The sequence below is a fragment of the Lissotriton vulgaris genome, chromosome 2_1 (assembly GCF_964263255.1).
Source record: "Lissotriton vulgaris chromosome 2_1, aLisVul1.2, whole genome shotgun sequence".
In the NCBI taxonomy this organism is placed as follows: domain Eukaryota; kingdom Metazoa; phylum Chordata; class Amphibia; order Caudata; family Salamandridae; genus Lissotriton; species Lissotriton vulgaris.
This window is the reverse complement of record NC_141687.1, coordinates 59,586,075-59,608,521: the sequence shown is the minus strand read 5'-3', so window position 1 is coordinate 59,608,521 and position 22,447 is coordinate 59,586,075. Positions and strand designations below refer to the sequence as shown.

At 47.0% G+C, this 22,447-nt stretch overlaps 1 protein-coding gene across 1 annotated transcript in view; it reads left to right on the top strand.

The window, feature by feature from the left end:
- The window catches only part of CNOT9 (CCR4-NOT transcription complex subunit 9), a 152,601-nt gene that overhangs the window by 105,026 nt on the left and 25,128 nt on the right, over nucleotides 1-22,447 (top strand). Inside the window, exons 5-7 of the mRNA XM_086954455.1 lie at nucleotides 9,101-9,210; nucleotides 10,202-10,300; nucleotides 10,422-10,513. Coding sequence (XP_086810581.1) covers nucleotides 9,101-9,210; nucleotides 10,202-10,300; nucleotides 10,422-10,513 — 301 coding nt within the window. The remainder of the gene's footprint in view (nucleotides 1-9,100; nucleotides 9,211-10,201; nucleotides 10,301-10,421; nucleotides 10,514-22,447) is intronic.

The window sequence follows — 22,447 nt, the reverse complement described above, 5'->3', positions numbered from 1 at the left end:
TCTGTTACCCGCATGGCCGACATATGTTTTGCATTATCATGGCCGATAATGCAAAACAGATGTCTCGCTGTGGAGCGTGCTTGTTCTGCTTACAAAGGCTGCACGACATGCGCAGCTGGGACAGGGGCTTTGTTAATGGCGGCGCGTGTTTATTTTTTGCATCGCGCTTTCACTCAAACTGAAAGCACGATGCAAAAAATAAACTCAGACCTGCTTTTACCTCCTGTTCGGCTTGTTTTTAACCGCCCTGGCCTGTGTTTTCTAGGTCCAGGTTGATACAGATATTGGAGCCAGCAGAGGAGGCCGGCCATCTATCTATCCCTCTCTGAAACATATACCTAACAAGCAAACATAAGGAAAACAGCTCAACTTTATTTGAGACCGACTTGTATGGGTTCCAGGCGCTTTAGGATAGCTTATAATTATCATGTTAAAAAAAAACCTGAACCTTTTACGCCACTGCTTTTTCACCTCCCAGAGCGTGGCTGAACTTAACAGCAGCCAAAAATAAATAAATGGCCGGTACTTTATGATAAGCATCGGCATAAGGTGGCAACTCTCCTGACTGCCTCAGTGGTAGGCCGTCTGGGTACAATCCCAGCTCACACCGCTCCGGTGCCTTATGATCCTGGTCCCAGAGCTCGCTCCTACGTCTGAGCGCACTTCCCAGGTTTGTCGCCTCCTTAGTTTTGGCGCGTTCATCCTGGCTCCCTACATAAACAGGATGTCTTGGTTAGGTCGGTCTGATCGGGGCGGGGTGAGAGGTGCGCTCCCTTCAGCCGAGGCACGAGAAACGTGTGATCTTGTGTCAACCTGCGACGTCACTTCCACAGGTGGGTGCGTGGACCAGGTACGGGTGACTCACGTCGCCACTAAGCGATGCTCCAAGTCTGGTTTCTAAGCTCCAGACCTGCTCAGGTGTTCATTGGTTTCTTTAAAACAGAAAACAGGTGTCCGTCCTCTTGATGTTTGGCAAAAACTGAAGGCCGGTCCCAATTGTACAAAGAGTCTCGACACATGCAATGCATTAATGTATTTGTTTAATGAATAACCAGGTAAAAAGTCTATCCTCGGTCTGAAAGAGTTGTACTAAAAGGAGGCGTTATGACAACAGTGTGACTCTAAAACTGTGTCTGCTCACCTTAGCTGCAGAGACGTTTTCAGGCAGGGGCAGAGTGGGCCCTGCACTTCAGGGGCCAGCTCTGTTCTTGCCGTGATTGCCTTGAATAACTCTTCACATGTTGTCTAAAATACCGTTTTCCTCTAATGTATTTTTACCATGGGAGATGAATTGGAGTGTTTTTTTGCAGACATTTGACAGAAATGTTTGTTTTTTAACCCCATGCAGCATCCATATAAACATTTTCTTTTGAATCAAAACAGGATCTCACATATGAGAGATGGGAGGGGGGGAGGGTGTCACAAAGATTGTTTGCAAAAATGTTGTGAAATGCTGCTGAATTAAAATGTTGAAAACACATGGACTATCCCTGAATATTAGATGTAAATACATATAGAATCTGGACGAGTGTGCCCATGCACTGTCAGTGACCTAAAGGAGGGCACGTAAGAGCTAAAATTGGATCATAAAGTCAAATCTGTTAGGAACAGGGCCCCACAAAATACGTTTGGCCCGGGCCCCTGAAATCCTTAAGATGTGCCTACTTAGCTGAGTTACAGGTGCACAGCTAAACGAAGGCTTACCAGGATGGTGTGCAATACAGACCAGGATTTCAAACAAGTCTGTTTGAACCATTTAAAGAAATGCAAAGCCTTTATAACAAGCATTTGCAATACAATAGGTCTTGCATTTGCAAAAGTTTGAGCTATTGGCATTGTAAATGACAAACCTTTTATTTATGTGTTGGTTTTGAAGACCGAAATAAATTGCGTTTTTATTTACAATGCCAATAGCTTAAACTCTTGCAAATGCGAGACCTATTGCATTTGCAATGCAATAGGCCTCAAACCAGTGCCCCCCCGCGCACCTCTCTCTGGATACGTCTGCCTTCATGAGCCCCCTTGTGTCATACCCGGAGAAAGCACCCCACCCCCTCCTCAGTCCGTGCTATTCCTAGGAATCCAAACACTTTGCCCAAGATCACCGGACATCGCTCCACACTGCATCCGAACGCCACTCCCAGTGCCCCAAATCGACCGCTCCACCTCAAACGCGACCGCCCGCGCGCCCGCCCGCCCAATTAATGTTGCAATATTTAGCAATGCCAATTGCTCAAACTTAATTAATGCGAGACCTATTACATTGCTGTGACGTGGGTGCAGGGAGGGACTGGAAACGTTTTCTGGTAAAAGAAAAAGAGGGTTTTGTTTTTAACAAGGGGTTCTGATTGCGGAAGGTTAGTCTCTCCCAAGCAAACTCTGCGGGGCCCGTTATGGATCCTGACTTCTCCCGGTCTTTACTGGTGGCTTGTCCTTTTTTTGTCTGTTAGAGGGGTCGTGGATGGTTGGTTCTCTCCCGTAGGTTGTCAGGAAGAAGGTACAGAAAACAAAAAAAAGGACCATTAAGGCTCAAGGTCTCTTTTTATACGCCTAGGGGAACCCGGTAAGTTAACGACACCGCTGAGAATGCTCGTGCTGTACAGTCCACGTTGTGTAGAGGGTACTTGGTGGGGAAAGGGTGCAGGGAAAAGGGGGGTGGACGAGGAATGAGGGAATAGGAATATACACAGCTATATACAAGTGAGGTGGTAGCTCTCTGGTATTCTACGGAGGGGGAACACCCCGCTTCCCTACCCAGCATGCAATCCGCTGCCGTACCTGTTGCAGCCACACTCCTCCCTCATGAGTGTGGCACGGCGAATCGCAGGATCGTTGGCCTCCTGGCTCGTCTTCTTCTTGGCTTCCGGGCTTCCGCACTCCGCTCTCTTCACCGTCCGACCTCCTCGAAACTCCGTCTTCTCCCTCCTCGGTGTAGTCACACGCCGTCCCATGTACTTCCTGGGTTTTCACCACTGCGGGGAATCCAACGTCATGCCGAGGCGTGACTTCATCCTCTGTATGCGCCCAATTAAAGGTACCGCTCTCTTCATCCTCCGTTCCTGACAGTAGTTTCCACGACTCCCAATCATCCTGAGGTGAAGGAGGGGAGGGATCAGTGACCCACCACTTCGCATAGGGGTCGTGTTCTTCCACCCTGCGACCCTCCTCGTTACAATTGCAACTGCTTGTTTCCAGTTGGATCCTTCTTGGCCTTTGACATGGTAGATTATACGTAAATGTTTCATAACATTTTTATTGATTTTCAAACTATAGTCAGGAGCACTAGAATTACACTGCAATGGAGGGCTGGATTATGTGGCAGTGGAGGGCTGGATTATGGGGCGTATTACCTAATCTGCCATTGTTACGTGTTAGCACTGTCTGGGCAAAGGTTTCACCTTATGCCACTTTGACACACAAATATCAGAAATAAACAAGAGAAAGGTGACAAGTCCATCTTTACAATGGAAGTATGTTTTTGTAACTTTTGATCAGTGTGAGCTAAAACTGTTGTTGGAATCTGCAGATTATGCCACTGATGATGGATTATGTGGGAAATCCATAGTTAAGCGGAAACTGCAACTGCAAAATGTCATTATTCCAGTGGCCCTGGCTATAGTACAGACAATACATTATCACATTGTGTGCTACAAATAACTCATGCTGGCAACATTTTGGCTCATAATTATGTAGTAAGTATAAACTCTAGCCTCCCCTCAATATCCTCTAGCCATGAGTCACTGTTGCCAGTGTCTCAAGTGGATTGTAAATCAGTCTGTATCCTCTACCCTTCAGTATGTGATACGCCTCCTGGGCAAGTGGGGAATGTAGATCAAATGCATATGGGGAATGGCCACACGTCGGGGTACTATTACCAAAACTGGGAATTGAATGGGATTTCAGTTTCAATGAAAATTTCTTGGAAAGTTTCCCTTTCCACAAACGTCACTTAAAAGTATTTTCATGCTAAAAGGGCCTTTTCCATAAGGTAGGGTCAATGTTATTTAAAAGTGACACATGTAAAAGTTTATTGTTAAACATGTCCTTACAGTGAAAAAGCTCTAAAAGCAATTTTCACTCTAGCAGGGTTGGCTATTCCATTGGAAAGCATTGGGATACAGTATTATGTTAAGTAAAGTTATCTCTGCCCAGGAAACTGCTACACATATACATTTTTCATTTTGAAATATTTATTACAAGCCAAATTCACTTATGAAGTCTGATTTCTAAGAAATATTTTATAAAGATTACTTTTTAAAATGTGCCTTTGCCCTTCCTGAATTCACTGGGAGCTAAATCTGCATTTTGCTCTTGCTCTTCTGCCAGCCGGTAAATACCATTTCAAGAAGCATGAGTGAGCTGTGAACTTCTAGTGAGGCGTGTCCTTCCTCCCAGGAGAGGGACCAAAGGCCTTAGGTGTGGGGAGGTGGTGTTGCGCCTTGATAGGATGGCATATAGCCTATTGCTTGGGCCCTCTTGTACACAGGACAAAGAAGTAGACGCCAAGGGTCAAAAGGCTGACCTCCTGTTAATGCTACAGGGACACAACAGGGTATGAGTCCTTTTCCTGCAACTTGCCTGGCTGCCTAAAGCAATCAATCAATCAAGGAATTTGTATAGCGCGCAACTCACCCGTACGGGTCTCATGGCGCTGGGGGGGGGGGGGGGGGGGGGGGGGTCGCTACTGCTCGAACAGCCAGGTCTTGAGTTGCTTCCTGACGGCGAGGTGGTCCTGTGTCAGCCGGAGGTGGGTGGGGAGGGAGTTCCATGTCTTGGCTGCCAGGTAGGAGAACGATCTTCCTCCGGCGGTGGCTTTGCGAATGCGTGGGACGGTCGCAAGGGTGCGGCTGGCGTAGCGGGGTTGGCGTGTTGATTGCGAGTCGGTTGTTGAGGTACATGGGGCCCGCGTCGTGGAGAGCTTTGTGGGTGTGGGTGAGGAGCCGGAATGTGATTCTCTTGCTGACTGGGAGCCAGTGCAGATTCTTCAGGTGGGCAGAGATGTGGCTGTGGCGGGGTATGTCCAGGCTGAGTCTTGCCGAGGCGTTCTGAATGCGCTGCAGTCTTTTCTGGAGCTTGGCTGTGGTTCGGGCGTAGAGGGTGTTTCCGTAGTCTAGGCGGCTGGTGACGAGGGCCTGGGTGACCTTTTTCCTGATCGCGGTGGGGATCCATCTGAAGACTTTCCGGAGCATGCGCAGGGTGTTGAAGCAGGACGATGAGACGGCGTTGACTTGTTTGGTCATCGTTAGGGAGGAGTCCAGGATGAAGCCCAGCTCATCCAATCCGCGACGTCCTTCATTCATTCCTGGAGGTTGGCCCTGGCGGTGGCGGGGTCGTTGATGAGGGAGAGGATCAGCTGTGTGTCATCTGCGTAGGAGATGATGTTGGGGTTGTTTGCGTGCGATGGCAGCGAGGGGGCTCATGTAGACGTTGAAGAGGGTGGGGCTGAGCGAGGATCCTTGTGGGATGCTGCAGATGACTTCGGTAGCCGCGGACCGGAACGGGGAGAGGCGAACTCTCTGGGTTCTACCGGCGAGGAACGAGATGATCCATTCTAAGCCCGCGCCTTGGATTCCGATGTTGTTGAGGCGTTGTATCAGGGTGCGGTGGCATACTGTGTCGAAGGCTGCTGAGAGATCCAGGAGGATGAGTGCGGTAGTTTTCCTGTTGTCGGGCATAGACCTGATGTTGTCGGTGGCTGCGATGAGGGTGGTCTCAGTGCTGTGGTTAGCTTGGAAACCGGACTGTGATGGGTCGAGGGATCTGTTTGTCTCGAGGAAGGCGGAGAGTTGTTGGTTGACCGTCTTCTCGATGACTTAGGCAGGAAACGGGAGGAGCGAGATGGGTCGAAAGGTCTTGAGGTCCTTGGGGTCCGCAGTCGGTTTTTTCAGGAGGGCGCTGAGTTCGGCGTGCTTCCAGCTCTCTGGGAAGGTGGCTGATGCGAAGGAGCTGTTGATGACGTCGCGGAGTTTGGGTGCGATGATGGAGTCGGCTTTGTCTAAGATTTGGTGTTGGCATGGGTCGGTGGGGATGCCGGAGTGGATGATGCTCATAGTGCGGGCGGTGTCTTTGGTGCTGACCGGGTTCCAGGTGCAGAGGGTGGTGGTTGGGTGCGCTGGATCGGTGGTTGGGTTGTTGGTCTGTGCTCTGAAGCTGTCGTGAATGTCGGCGATCTTGCGGTGAAAGGACGAGGCGAGGGAGTCAGAGGTCTTGCGAGGGTGTGATGTCGTTGTTGCAGGCGCTGGGGTTGGAGAACTCCTTGCTGTTCTGGGTGTTGTTGTCCAGGCGCTGTTTCTAAGTGGTTCTCTTGGTGGTTCGGATCAGTTGGTGGTGCTTGTGGGTGGCGTTTTTGAGGGCTGTTATGTTCTCTGATGTCTGGTCCTGGCGCCAGGTCTTCTCCAGGGAGCGGCAGGTTTTCTTTGAGTTTGAGGTAGTCTGTGAACCATGAGGCTTTCTTGCTGTGGGGTCTGCTGGGTGGTTTCTTCAGTGGTGCGAGTTCGTCGGTGCAGTCAGTGATCCATTGTGCGAGGTTGCGGGCTGCTTTGATGGGGTCCGTTGTGATGGTGGGAGGGTTCTGGCTGAGGAAGGTGGTGAGCTGGTCGGCGGTGATCTTGCTCCAGCTTCTGCGGGGGGCCTGTTGCGGGTGGTGGTGGGTCGTGGTTTTCTTGAAGGAGAAGTGGACGCAGCTGTGGTCTGTCTAGTGGAGTCCGGTGGAGTGGCTGAAGGATATGTGTTTGCTGGAGGAGAAGACTGGGTCGAGTGTGTGGCCGGCGTAGTGGGTGGAGGTGTTCACAAGTTGCTTGAGTTCGAGGTTGGCCAGCAGGGTGGTGGTGTTGCTGTCATTGTTGTTCTCCAGGTGGAAGTTGAGGTCTCCTGGGGGGATGTAGTCTGGGGAGGTGAGGGCGTGCGGGCTCACGAAGTCTGCGATTGCTTCGCTGAATTGAGTGCGTGGTCCCGGGGGTCTATAGATTAGGGTGCCTTTGAGGGTGGTCCTGGGGTCGGTGTGTATCTGGAAGTGCAGGTCTTCGGCGGCTGTGAGGGCGTCTTCCGAGTTGGTCGTGATGCGGATGGTGTTTCTATGGACGATGGCGATGCCTCCTCCGGGTGATCTTATAGCCGTGCGGGATGGCTATGGCGATGTTGGGGGGGGGCCGGGGGGGGAAGGGGAGCCGCGTGGCGGGTGGAGCGACCGTCTCTGGCCTAGGTCAGGTCAGGTCACCATAAAGGCAACTAGATATGGACTGGATCCTCCTGATGACCTCTGCTTAACTCCTAATGATACTCTAAGTGTCTCTTCGGATGTCTTCTGTGTCTTCAGGAGTGTACTCCTGTGGTGGATTGGGACTTAAAGGACTAGGTTAGAAGCTAAAATATTTGACCAGGATTTACCTGATTGATGTATCCAACCCCACCTTCCCTCACGTGCAGTGTCAAATTGCAGTGAAGTCCCGGTCTTCCATGACCATTGACTATCATTGGAACTTTGTACTTCTTGGTACTACTTCTCCATAAACTGTAAAACTGCATTTTTCTGGTTCCCTATATTGGATTTTTGCCATTTTCGTGTGAGATTTTTGTTTAATGAATTTTACTCTATTTTTTTAATTCGGTTTGGGATATTTATTAGTTTGCATTTTAACTTTTATTACTGTTTTTGTACTGCATAAATGCTTTATAAATTGCCTCGAACTCAAAGTTCAGCCGGTCTACCCTGAGCGATAGCTACCAGGGGGCTGAGCGCATGTTTTAGTGAATTCAGTGGTTCACACTGACTAGGATTGTAATCATTACTTGAGGTTTTTCCTGCAGAACCTGTAATGATGTAAATAAGTTGACCAACCCATAGAGGCATAGAAAAAAAAAGTTTGAGATTTCGTTTTTCTATAGGTTTTTCTATAGGTACCATATTTTGTTACATTCATATAATGCCTAGGAAGAGCCTGCCACAATTCATGCTATCATGGAATACTGTTCAGTCAGTCCGGTATTTTGTTCACCATGAGGCTGCATTTTTCCTGACTACATGTGTAGGAACATTAGCAGGGTTCTAATTCCACCACCAGCATTTTATTTATTTGTTCATTCTTGGCCACTGTCAACCAGAGCTTCCTCCATACAGCCAAGGCACTCGGACTGTAAACGGAGGCAAGCTGCGTTTTTCCTGTTAGGCAGGAACCTTCTCTTTGTAACAAGATAAGTTGCAGATTGCTGGTAAGAATGGAAAATTGGGCAAACATGTCTACGTTTTTCCTTCCCGTCAAACAGTGCATAATGAGCCAGTCCCATCGTTTTCTATCTTCTAATTCGCTTCTAAATATTAAATGAATATTGACTTGACTGTTTGGCAGAGCAGGAAGAGCTGAATGTACTTAGTCTGTAGACATGAGTCCCTCTGGAACGGCAGCAGAGATAAACTCAGACATGCAAATTCAAGAGGAAATCTTGACGTGTAATTAAAATCTGCATTTAGGATCAATTTGTAACTTTTTGTCTCCTGATACATACAGACCTGCATTTAGCGTTCTGGATAATAGTATGTGTAAAAAGCTTTCCATAATAATTGTCGGTACATGTAGGTTATTTTTTAATGAGGCCACCAGTGCTGTGTGCATCTGCTAACTAACTTCATTGGCTAGCCCTTGATGATCAGTAGCACTGCCATCAAATAGCACATTATTCTGCATATTCATCATTTCTGTGTGTACAAGCATGCTCAGTCTGCAGGGTTTTTGTGCTCCTGTGATCTGCTGTGAGATGTAGTAATGTAGGTTAACTATTTGCCACAAGGAGACTGTATTGCTACTATAACATATTTTTAAGGTTTTAATATTATTTGCTGATCCTTCCCTTCTGAATACATTTGTATTTACTACCTTTCCTGTCTGGTGGCCATACCCTTATATCATGTGTTTGACAAGAAGCACCTTGGCTTGTGTAGGGTGTGGAATTCTAGTTTTATGTAGTGTAACCAATCCAGATTTACTTCTATGCTTTTTTTGCCTTGGGCTTACTCAGTTTACACATCAATTTTCTTGTGGAGATTTTGGTTTGCATATCATTTCCAATAATGTTTGAATAATTGTGAAATTGCTTGTTTTTATAGGGGCCTTGGTAAAAACTGATGAGCAAGAAGTCATCAACTTTCTCCTGACTACAGAAATCATTCCACTCTGCCTTCGTATCATGGAGTCTGGGAGCGAACTTTCCAAGACGGTACTTTATTGCTGTTCTTCCGTTGTGTGCTCACGTCTTTTCTTGGCCATTCATAGGTAAACTGTATTGTGCGCTTAATGTTATCACAATGGCCATAACTGCCCAAGTGCATAGTCTGTAATAGGGAGCAACTACATTTTAAGAGTGCCGGTATATAGGTCTAGACCTTAATAGTATCATAAGTATGCATAACAGTAATAACACATGGTGTGTCTCCAGATCTTTGCTCCTGATGTTTCTGATCAGTGAGTATGGGTGATCGACATACTTAGCGGACATGATGCACATAAACACCTAGCCTGTTAACCTGGGTTGGCTTAGGAAATAAAAGCAGAATACTATCACATTACATCTGCCTGATCCTAAAGACCACATTAAAGAAGTACATTTTCTTGCTAAGTGAACAGTCCCAACCCACACAGGCTGCAATATAGCCCACCTTCTTCATTCCAAACCACATTACAGATCTGTGACCGTTTTAAAATCCAAAACACATTCTTTGCCTAAAAGACTGACTTTTCTCCATTGTGCAATTGTTTAGGACATAGTTCATAGGAAATGGTACCTTACTCTTTTTGAAGCTCTGATGGCACACCATTCCTGTTCCTAAAACTCTACCATTCTGCGTTGTCCCATGCTGTGCCCCTGCTTAAGTTTTAACTGCGTTCCTTAAACTACTCATACATGTTTTATTACGCCTTATGATTTGGCAGCATACATCACCTGAAAATTTGGCAACATACCTTTCAGCTGACTTCTCCGCAGTGCATGGTCATGGTTCCAGAGTGCTGAAACTCTGGATGCTGTGTGCAGCGGTGCCTGACCTCTTGTACAATCCTTGGCATTTTTGCCAGCATTAGTATATGCTTAGGCACATCTAGAAATTAAGGTGCATGCTTTAGTCATCTTGCAGCCTTTTTCCAGAGAACATTTACAGTTTGATTTTAACAGTTCAGGGAATCTGCATTGATCTATCTCCTTTTTATTTTAGGTTGCTACCTTCATTCTACAGAAGATCCTCCTTGATGACACTGGCCTGGCCTACATCTGTCAGACCTATGAGAGATTTTCCCATGTTGCCATGATATTGGTAAGGATTGATCCATTGGCTGCTGAGAATTTGATTATAATGAAGCGGTTAATTGCATTTTCAATTGATGTTCAGTCTTTGTGGAAGAATGTATCATAATACATTTGCCTTTGCTTGGTAGGGTAAAATGGTTTTGCAGCTCTCAAAGGAACCTTCTGCCCGATTGCTGAAACATGTGGTCCGATGCTACCTCCGTCTCTCTGATAACCCAAGGTATGCCTTAAAAACAGAAAAGTTTTATCCCTTCCTATTAATAAGCCTCAATGTAGTCTTGTATGCCATATGTCCATGCTTCCCTGTAAGTGCAAGTTACCCAGAGTAGGGAATTTTACAACATGTGGCCTAATGAGGATAGTGCTTCAGTGGCTGAGAAGCTGAAGCTTTACACATTGACATCATATTCTGTACCCCCTATCCCTTATTTTCAGCATACCAGGTATAATTTAAATTGTAACACAGTTTTGCCTTCCACTTTTGCCTAAGGATCCTATGTTTTTTGTTTTTATATCTGTGTTTTACTTTATGAGACGATTGTCTATTTTTGAATATTTTCTCACTGCACTCTGTTTCAGTTGGTGCAGTCTTTGGGATGTATAGTTGCTTATCCCAAAGGCAATCGCCTACATTGTTAAGAACTTCTATGCAGTGTTGCCTACTCGATCACCATATAGTTTTTCATCAGAAGACTGCCCTCTTGTACATCCTTTGTCTTTTCCTTCCAGATGTCCTCCATATATTTTCCCTATGCTCCTGCTCTGTCTTCTCGTTGGGATTCTCCTATGTCTTCCACATTTCGGTCTTATATCCCTTGTCTTTCTCCCTCTTTCACCCTTCAGTCTTGTTCTCCATTTCCTCTCTCACTTCCTTTGCTCCTTTTTTTAAAATCTGTCCTTCCTTGGTATCTCACAACCCTACACCCCTCTGCATCAACTCTTCGGCACTTCCTCTGTGCCTCCCCTTCAGCATTTCCGTGGTATCAATCACCTTTTTAAATTCTGACAGCTATGTGCATTGCAGGTTGAGTGCATAGACCACGAATCCCATGCCCAATCTTTCTACATCATAACAGCCACCTTGTGTTTGACATTGACGCAGACTGATGAAGTTAAGAACTACATGCACTTCTCTATTTGATAGTTTTAGGATCAGCCTGGTCACAATGCAGTATATGGTCTACCTAAAGACAATAAAGATGAGAAATTTATTTTCAGAGTTTTATATAGCGCGAACAAGATCTTCGCAGATATCAGAGCGCTTTACATAGACGGGTACATGAGGGAACAAAGTCAAATAGGTAAATCAATAGATCACAAAGTAAAGAAGGGTACATGAGGGAACAAAGTCAAATAAGTAAATCAGTAGATCATACAGTACAAATAATACAAATGGGTGACTGCAAATCCAATCATGTGAATGATATGACAACTCGTACAAATAAGTAAAGAGGTCAAACAAGTAATACAGATCATTGCAGGGTGTTAATAGCGTTCGAGATAGTAGTTAAAGTGTATTTAGCCATGAGGATAGCTTTTACTTCTTTTTTGAAGAGTGTAGTGGAGGAGATAAGCCTGGTTTCGGGAGGGAGTGAGTTCCAAATCCTAGGCGCCATTCCTGAGAAAGAGCGCTTGTATGTTTTTTCCTTCCGGAATTTTCGGGGTTTCAGCAGAAGATTGTTTGCGCCTCTCGTGTTTCTGATTCCCCCGGAGATTGTCAATTTCTGAGCAAGGTAGCCGGGTGAGTTTAGGTGTACCGCCTTGTGTGTCATGCAGGCGATTTTCAGATGTATTCTGGCTTCAAACGGCAACCAGTTCAGGGATTTCAAGTCAGGGGTTATGTGGGAGTGCTTTTTTGACCCAGTGATGAGTCTCGCTGCAGCATTTAGAGACGCTTTTAGTGGTGCGGTTGTAGATAGTGGGAGTCCGCAGAGTGCGGTACTGTCGTATTCAATTCGTGGGATGACTAGTGCTTGCACCGCAGTTTGGAAGTCTTTGGCTGGGAGGTACGGTTTAAGTTTCCTCAGAGTATTGATCTGGAAGTTCGCTCCCTTTGTAGCCTTGCTGATATGTTGCTGCATGTTTAGATTGGTGTCGAGTGTTATGCCTAAAGATTTTGCTGAGTCTACGATGGTGGGTTGGACATTGAGTGCGGTTAGGAGTTTAAGCCAATGTTGAGTGGTGGTTATTTTCGCTGGAGGTGAGATCAGAAGGAACTCTGTTTTCAGGGCATTGAGTTTGAGGTGATTGTCGGCAAGCCAGGATTGGGTGCATCTGATCGTTGAGTTCAGGAGCAGGATGTCATTGGGTGATTGTAATTTGAGGTAAAGTTGGGTATCATCGGCGTACATGTGAAAGTGTACATTGGATGCTTGTAGCAAGGTGGTGAGAGGTTCCATGACTAGGTTGAACAAAGTTGGGGATAGAGAGGATCCTTGGGGGACGCCTAGCGTTACAGGTACTGGCGTGGACATCAGGTTGTTGCTCTTGAATTTCTGCGACCTGTTGCGGAGAAAGGAAGTGAACCATTTGAGGACAGTTCCAGATAAGCCCATTCTTGTGTTTAGTAGTTCTAGTAGATTCTCATGTTTAACGGTGTCGAATGCTGAGGAGAGATCAAGGAGGATGAGGAGGCAGGTGTCGTTTTGGTCTAGCATTTGAAGTGTGTCGTCAATTATGTGAGTCATAGCCGTTTCTGTGCTGTGTCCTGCTCGGAAGCCTGACTGGTGAGGGTTGAGGAGATCGAATTGCTCAATGTGTTTGGTCAATTGTAGTTGTGCGCATTTTTCCAGCAGTTTGGCGAGAGTGGGGATATTGGTGATGGGACGGTAGTTGTTGAGATCAGAGGGGTCGGCTGTTGGTTTCTTTAGTAGAGGTGTGACCTGACCAACTTTGAGGGAGTGAGGTATGCTTCCTTGTTGGAGTGAGCTGTTGATGATTTTAGTCCAGAGAGGGAGAAGTAAAGGGGTAAAGTCTTTTACTGCGAAGGCAGGGAGGGGGTCTGTGAGGTGATTGGATGGTTTCAGGGTGCTGAGCAATTTGCCAATATCTTCTTCCGAGTATGTGTCAAAGGTTGACCATGAAGCATTGTTCTTTGGTTCAGCGGGTGCTGGGCATTTGGGTTTGGAGTAGAGGCTTGCGTCAATGAGGAGATCGCTTTTTATTTTGTCAGTTTTTTGGATAAAGAAAGCAGCAAAGTCTTCACATGAGGGTGCCTCACGCCCAGTGTTGAGTGGTTGTGGTTGCTCCTTGGATTGCGATTTGATTAGCTCAAACAGTTTTCTCGGGCGGTTCTTTGCTTGGTTAAGTTGGAGGCGGAAGAAGTCCGATTTTGAGCGTTTTATTTTCCTGAAGTAGGCGTTTCTCTTCTTCTTCAAATCTTTTAGGTGCATTGCGGAGGGGGCTGATCTCCAGGTCCGTTCCGCCATTCGCATGTCTCTTCTATCTTCGTTGAGACTCCCGTCCCGTACATGGTTAACCCAGCAATAGAATATTCTGTTGGGATAGTGTAGTCTTCAGTTTTCAATTCAACTGATATATTAAGTTTTACCTTACACCTCTTACTTGCCAGCTGTGCTGAAAGGAAGCTTGGTACTTGTTAAGCTTCATAATATTCTTCTCTTAACAATTTGGGTGTGTGGATACTTTGAACTGCAGCTTCCTCACATTTAGCTTATCCCCAGACGCTAGACTGGTTCAGGAAGTTTTTCAGCAGTGATTCTGCATGCTAGTAGGTGTTGTCATGCTGCTTTTCGCAAACTCTGCTCCACCCCGTAAGTGACTAGAGCCTTATAGAAGTACCAACAAAGTGTGTTGGCATCCGTTCCTTTCTTTCTACACCCCCATATGCCGATCCCAAGCTAGATTCTTCTTTTTCTCATCAGTTGAAGCTCCTTTCTCTTCAAATGTATTTCCAGTGTACAAAGGTAACATGTCCTCTCCTAAAAGCACAGGGTTTAAGACTTGTAGGGAGTGTTACAAACAGATGTCAATGACAGGTTAAATAAATAATGCAAGAAGTCTCACTTTCTTGCTCCTGGTCCCATACAGAGGAGCTGATTCTGCATTGTATCCGATGCACACTGAATTCCCTGGCATTTTGGCGATGCCACAAAAGATGGAGGCATTTAAGGAGGCCATGCTCCTCAGCTTTGGTGCCCTACGAACTTCTTTTGACACACCTCCAGCGTCCATGGATTCGCAAAGGCCTACAATTGGGTACCACTGGCTGCTCCGCCCATGGTGGTGGTGTGCGCCTACTGAACCAGTTTCGGGTTCTTCTCTGACTTTCAAGCAGACTCCACACATGGCACCACAATCCAAGCCAGTCCCTGCTGCTTCAATTCCACCTGAGGAAAATATTGATCCCATTGTTCTGACTCCAAGCCGAAGCCATACTCTAATTCCATTATTTTGATAATGCTGTACTTTTGCCTAAGAGCTGCTCTCCAGTGCACCAGCAGCTGTTAAGACCGGACTCTAGCCAATCAACTTTTGGTGCTGAAGGTGATGGTGGGGACGAATTCTACCCTCCTTATGGTGAAATTTTTTATTTATACATATAAGAGGCGTGTAAACTAGATACTTCTCTGACATGGGGCTGGTCCCCCCTGACCCTTCCTGGAAAGATCTGCTGTTTTTGCTATGGTCATTAGATGGATGGCTAAGGTCTTTGATTTGCTGTTTTCTGGTGAGACAAAGACCAGTGGGCTTACTGAAGTTTTACAACTCTGGCAAATCTGCATTTGAATCCGTATTTCCGTTCAGCGATACCCTGACAGATACCCTCCAGGGCACTTGCCCCAAACTCTATTTCCCACTTGTACACACTGGTGGCACTTCATCACCTTCTCTGAGTGACCGTGCCTTTTTAATGTTGTACCATACTCCTGAGAGTCTGGTAGTACTGGCCTCTAGTTAGCAGGGTTAAGCCCAATAAATTCTTCCTCCCAGTTGTCTCGAAGAATTGAGGCATTTGCGAACAGGATATGTTCTTCCTTTAGCCACCCCTTCCGGTCAGTCCGCACCAGCTGTTTGCCGGGAAGATACTCCCATGCATTATGTGGCACTGTCGCCAAGATCTTACGAGGAGTTCTAAAACCATTTTATGCCAATTGGCAAAAATCGCTTAAGATGGTCAGGAATGGACTTACCCGATTTTTAGACCGAGTGGTCTACACTAGCGTAGGGCTCAAATACAACACATGCGTGAGATCTAAGCCTTTTCAGTTTACGTTCAGGTGTCACTCATAAATATTCCATTTTCATGAGTCTCACTTCTTTGGCAAAACGGCCTACTCCACCTTAGGTGCTATGATGAGTTAAGTCACTGTTCGCTCCTTTGTTTTTTTTACACTTGCAAGGTAGTGTCCATCACAGTTTTGCCCCTTTCGAAGTATCACTAGAGGTTTTGTTTCAAGACAGCATAAGGGGCCACCACCTGAATAAGAGGCCTCCCAATCATTTCGTAGTCTGGATAGTCTGATCTGGCAGATATTGTCCCAGCCAGCAGGGGCAGTGATCTTCCTTGTCCCTAACTCTTCTGCCTGCAGCCACTTAACTACTTCAGTTTGCCCGTGACGGCAGGATCAGGCATTTTCTCCACAGGCTTAACATCTGACAGGTGGGCTCTGCAGATAGTCCAGCGAGGGAAACATGCAATTCTTTTCCATACCACTGCATATTCCACACACATCAGAGCAGCTTTCGGATATTCATTTGTCCATTTTAAGCAGGAAGTCCAGGCTCTTTTGGTGAAAGGAGGCATAGTGGGTCTTGGCCTCTAAAATCGGAAAGGGTGTTACTTCTGTTTTTTCCTGGTGCTGAAAAAGAGCAGAGGCCTATTCCCTAGTTTTGTTTAGATTTTCGACCTCTCAATTTCCTCCTGCGAAAGGATGTTCAGCATGCTCATGCTGGCCCAAGTTTTATCTGCCCTTGATCCAGGAGACTGGATGGTGGAGTTGGACCTGCAGGATGGCCGTTTTCACATCCTTCACCAGCAGGCTCACAGGTGTTATCTGCTGTTCAGTGTGGGCTACAAGCAATTTCAGTTGGCTGTGCTCACTTTCACCCTCACCAATGCTCCTCAAGTGTTCTCAAAGGTGATTGCAGTGGTCTCAGCATACCTTTTGGAGGTTGAGGATACCATTTTTCCCTTACCTCAAACTGACGGTTGATAGCAGGCTCGCCATAGTCAGTCATGGGCCACCTCTAGACGGCAGCAAACTTATTGACATTGTTGGGGTTTCTGATCAGAAGTGCCAAAGTCACTTTTGATTCCTGACACCCTTTTATCGGAGCCATCCTGAATATGGTATACATTCAGGCCTTCCTTCCGGATCAGTGGAGTAAGGCCTGAATGATCTTGATATTTCTGCCTCAATCCTGGAAATCCCTATGAGGCTTCACAGTATACTGACTGCCTGCATTCTCCTCATAGACTAAGCCAGATGGCATATGGTGGAGTCGTGGGACATTCGTTTTGGGTTGAAAGCCTTCCTGATGTCCGTGAAGGGGAGGCTGTTTGGGTCCTCATGAGCAATACCTCTGCCATTTCGTACTGTAACAAGCAGGGTGTGGAAGGGACATGGATTCTGTGCTAAGAGGCCCTGCTTCTCTGAAATTGGCTTAATCGTTCGCCCTTCTCCCAGATTGTGCTCCAGGTGTCAAGATTTTGAAAAGCCAGTGCGAACTAACCTGGCCAGAGATGCCAAGAGTCATAAATGGCAACTACATCCAGAGGTGGCAGTGGGCATCTTCTAGTAATGTCTAGAACCCTGACACCATGTTTTTGCCACTTTCGAACACATGGTGTCAACTCTTTTGTATGTTGGCCTTCAGAAGGAGGTCCTCTCTCGGAGACTCGTTCTGCATAGATTAGAGCATGGGACTTCTGCCTACCTTGCCACCACTATCACTTTTGCCCCAACTTTTGAAAATCTGGAGTGACCGAGCCGAAGTCATCCTTGTGGCCCTGGATTGGGTCAGGAGAGTGTGGTACCCGGAACTCCTGGACTTTATCTCGTCTTCCGAAAAGGTTGTCGCTTCAGGAGGATCTTTGTTGGCGCAGCAGTGCAGGGTGATGCACCTGTGCCTGTTTAATCTACTTCTCCATGCTTGGAAATTGAAGAAGTGTCCAGAGAATGCCGAGGAGAGGAGCAGCTAATGGATATGGAGAACACTCCCTTTAACATTCATGCAGAGGGATCCATATGAGCTCTGTACCATGTCCCTGATGAAGGATCACAATGCCGAAGCCTGCGCTGAATTTGCACCAAAGACATTTCAGATTGAAACAGTGACTGGCACAAAAAAACCATGGCTGGTACCCTCCGACCACAAGAAGTCCTGAACGACCTGCCCGAGATGGAAGCCCTTCTGCAACACAAAAAGGAGTTTGACTCCTTGAAGTAATACCGCATCCCCACAAAACCACTGGAGTGGAGCTAATTAGCTGACTAACTAATACATAATGGAGCACCCTAGACTCCTGAGCCGCACAGAGAGGAGCAGGAAGACCTCTTCAATCATGAGACTAATCCACCATGATGGAGAGGCAGGGCCAGTACGCAATGAGTGGCAGGATCTCGACGCTGAATCCCCATAGAAGAGTGTCGACAGCTGCCCTTGCGGCCCTTGTCCCTGGATGACCGCTCCATTCTCATTGGACTATTCTAAATGGCAGCAGACACGTTTGGGGTCCAGCTGGAGGAATAGAGGGAGGAATCCTGCTTCCTCCTCGAAACTCATCACAGAAGGCAAACTGTACCCACCCATACTTCCCAGCATCCTTGGTCAATGTAATAAAGCAGTCAAAGAACATGCCACAGCTAGGGCTGTTACTCCTCGAGTGGACAAAAATATAAACATTCCACTCAAGATGCCCAATACATTAAATGGAACGTAGCAGCAGACTTCAGAAAGGAAGGTAATGAGTGCTTTATATGTCAGAGGGCCTAAACTTGATTCTGTTTTCTGACTCATCTAGTGAAGAGCCTTAAGAGCAGAGGAAACCAAGTGGTGCCTAGGCAGGTCCAGTAGGAGTCTGACTGCCGAATTTTGAAGAATTTTAGTTTGGCCAGGTATTGAACTTGCAGGCCGATGTAGAGGCCTTTGCATTAGCCGATCTTGGACAGTACCAAGGTGGAAATAACAGATTTCCTGACTGAGATGGGCAGAAAGATTCAGATTTTATTTAGTATTCTTAGGGTATTATACGAGAAGGAGACCACTGCGTTGATTTGATTGGCCAGGAGTATATGATCTATCATGACACCTAGACTCTTGGCTTTCCTGGTGGGTACAGAAAGGGGGCCCATGTCAACTGGCCAGCACACGGCAGTCCGGAAGTTGGGATTATTGCCGAGTAAAATCACCTCGGTCTTTCCAGCATTGAGCTTGAGGCAGTGTTTGCTCATCTAGCCATTAATACGTTTCATACAGTCGTGGATGCTAAGACAAGTGTGGTTGGCTTGTTGGAGACTGATAACACAATGTGTGTGTTGTCCGCATAGAATGTGAGGGAGAACCCGAAGGAATCGACCAGGGGAGCCAGATCTGTAACATCTATATTAACATGCATTTTTGCAGCATGAATCTTTCTGGATTCACTATGCTGTGCATTATTCCGCGGTCTTTTGTTTGGGTCCAGAATCGTAGTCTTTTCTTTGTTTTTTTTTGTAGCCCAGGTGGGCGTCGACGTCCCACCTTTTGGTGTATTTTCGGTGACGTCGGCGCGCTTCCTGCCGAACCACCCACTCTTGGGCGCCATCTTCAGATTCTATTTTCCGCGGTTGGGTCTCGATCTTTCCCGAGAGGGCTCCAGACATTTTTAGATAAAAAAGAAGAAAACACGCAGTTTTTGAACAAAGGCAGTCCTGGCAATACCAGCAGAGGGGCCAGTCCTTTCGCGGGAGAGGCAATGGACGTGGCCAGAATAGGAGGGGAGGTCCGCAACCCCCCGCCAAGTGACTTGGTCAGGCAACGTGTGCACACCCAAATAAGAACTCCCAGGGTGAGGCACAAGGACAACACGCAGGGGTCAAGCGCACTAAGTACCTGCGTGCATGTGAGACCAGTGGGAGGAAGACTAAAACATTACTTCCAGGAGTGGAAGGCAATAACTTCAGACAAATGGGTTCTAAACATCATGCAGTTCGGATACTGCAAAGAACTGGAAAAGACACCAACAAGCAGAAAGCCAAAGAGAAGGCAACTAGCAAGGAAAGAGCTGCAGCTACTCCAAAAGGAAGCGAGAGAGCTCCTGCAAAAACAAGCCATAGAACCAGTACCTTACAGAGAAAGGAACAGAGGAGTGTATTCTATGTACTTCCTGGTGCCAAAGGTAGACGAAACAATGAGACCCATCCTGGACCTAAGGTTCTTAAACAAATTCATAAGAATGCAAAAATTCAAAATGACATCACTGCAAGAGGTGCTCCCTCAATTGCAAAGAGGAGACTTCATGGTCACCATAAACCTAAAGGATGCCTACCTGCACATACCAATGAACAGAAGTCCCAAACATCTGCTCAGATTAGCCATAGGGGAACACCACTATCAGTTCACAACCCTAGCGTTCGGTCTAAAGTCGGCGCCAAGGGTCTTCACAAAGTGCCTAGCAACAGTCGCAGCACACCTAAAAAGGGAGGGAATACACGTATACCCTTACCTGGACGACTGGCTAATAAAAGCAAGGTCATACCAGATATGCAAGGAGCATGCACAGAGAGTGACAAGAATACTGATGGACTCTGGATTCTCCATACACTGGGGGAAATCCTCCATGGAACCAACCAGTACAAATCAAGATCTTCCTGGGAGCTCAGATCGACACCGTACAGATCAAGGTGTTCCCAAGCGAGAAGAGGTCAGTTGCACTGGTGAAGGAGACAAAGCTCTACCAGGGGGGGCAAGCTCGGACAGTGAGAACAGCGAGCAAGATCATGGGCATGATGGCATCATGCATTCACCTACTGCCAAATGTGCGGCTGCACATGAGACCCTTGCAGGAGTGGTTACAAGAGCAATGGTCACAAGCAACAGGGCATTGGGAGGATCTTGTGGTTGTAACGCAGTGCAGTAAGAAATGGCATGGTGGAGCATGGAGAATCTGACGAAGGGAAAGCCTCTAACGCCGCCAACGGTGACCATGACCACAGATGCATCCCAGAAGGGATGGGGAGCTCACATGGAGAAACTGAAAGTGAGGGGTCTGTGGACACCAGCAGATGCGGTAAACTCATCAATTTCCTGGAGTTGAAGACCGTTTTCCTGCTATAAAAGCCTTCCAGACAAAACTGTACAACCAGAGGGTGTTGATCCAGACGGACAACACAACAGCGATGTTCTACATCAACAAGCAAGTGGAACACAATCGGCCACACTTTCGAAGCTGGCGCAGGAGATATGGACTTGGGCCATCCCTCTCAACATAGACCTGCTAGCCATTCATCTGCCAGGGAAGGACAAAGTAAAAGCAGATTGGCTCAGCAGACAGACATCGGCAACCCACGAATGAGAGCTCAATGCACAGGAGACGAAAAGGCTGTTCGACAGGTGGGGGACACCCTCGATGGACCTATTTGCAAAACGTCAAAATGCCGTAGCTTCGCGTCCAGGCTGCCCGGGGAGGGGTCCCTGGGGAATGCCCGATGGATAGACTGGTCGAGGACATTTGCCTACGCTTTTCCCCAGATACCGATAGTCCTCAGCAAGTGCAGAGCGAGCAACATGACACTGATACTGGTCGCACCACAGTGGGCCAGGCAGACATGGTATTCGCAGATCATGGAGATGGCACAGAGCGCACCCCACAGATTCTGAAGGAGAAAGGACCTGCTCACCATGCAAAAAGGGCAGGTACTACACCCAGAGAGCCTGAGCCTGGTAGCGTGGCTCCTGAGGACATAGAATTTGCGCATCTGAAACTACCAGAGAGCACCCTGAGGGTACTTCGGGAGGCACGGAGGCCCAGCACGCGAAAGTGCTATGTATCAAAATGGAAGAGATTCACTCTATGGTGCAGGAGAGAGAAGCTGCACAATAAGATGCAAAGGGACTCAATGGTGCTTGGATACCTCACGCACCTACTAGACCAGAAACTAAGCTCATCCTCCTTGAGAGTTCACTTAGCAACAATAGTCGCTTACACAAAAGAGGAGACGTGTAAGAGTTTCTTCACCTCACAAGTGGTTAAAAGATTCCTGGAAGGAGCTAAGAGGATTGCGCCTCTAAAGAGGGTGCCACCACCTGCATGGAACCTTAACCTGGTCCTAACAGAACTGATAAAACATCCTTTCGAACCAATTCACAAATCATCCCTAGAGAGGCTAACAATGAAAACAGCTTTCCTGGTAGCAATCACTTCGCTGCGCAGGGTAAGCGAACTTCAGGCGTTAACGTTACAGGAACCCTACATCCAAATTCACAATGATAGGGTGGTAATGAGAACGGACCCACACTTCATGCCGAAGGTGGTGTCAGGGTTCCACATGAATCAAACTATACAAATACCAAGTTTCTTCCAGAAACAGACAACAAGCGCTGAACGAGCTCTTCACACCCTAGACGCCAGATGGGCTGTCATGCACTACATTGAAAGGACATAGGAACACAGGAAAACAAAGCAATTCTTTGTTTCCTTAGCAAAGAGCTTCATGGGAAAGCCAGTAACTAAAGTATCAATTGCGAGATGGATTGCACAGACAATACAATTCTGCCTTAAACAGGCAGGGGAAGAACTGGCAGGAGGGACACTGTAGGAAGGTGGATACCTGACTATGGTTGCCTCCAACTTTTTGCCTGGTGTTTTGCTAGTTTTCCGACTTAGTTGACCTGGGGCCCTGCCAATCAGGACCCCAGGCCTACTGCTCTCTCTATAAAATGGATTCCATGTACCTTAGGTACATTTCCAATTGGTACTGGGCCACCTTATCAGACCCTGTAACTCAGGGCATAGGTGTACCCTGGGCCTACCAGGGGCTGCAGCATGTATTATGCCACCCCTGGATGGCCATCTAAATCTGACACAACTGGCTGCGCGACAGCTGGGGCAAGGAGGTGTAATCACCCCTTGCTTTAGATATAGTATACCTATATCTAACCCTAAAATGGACACACAGATTCCTATCAGTCACTCCTATGGCAGGCCTTG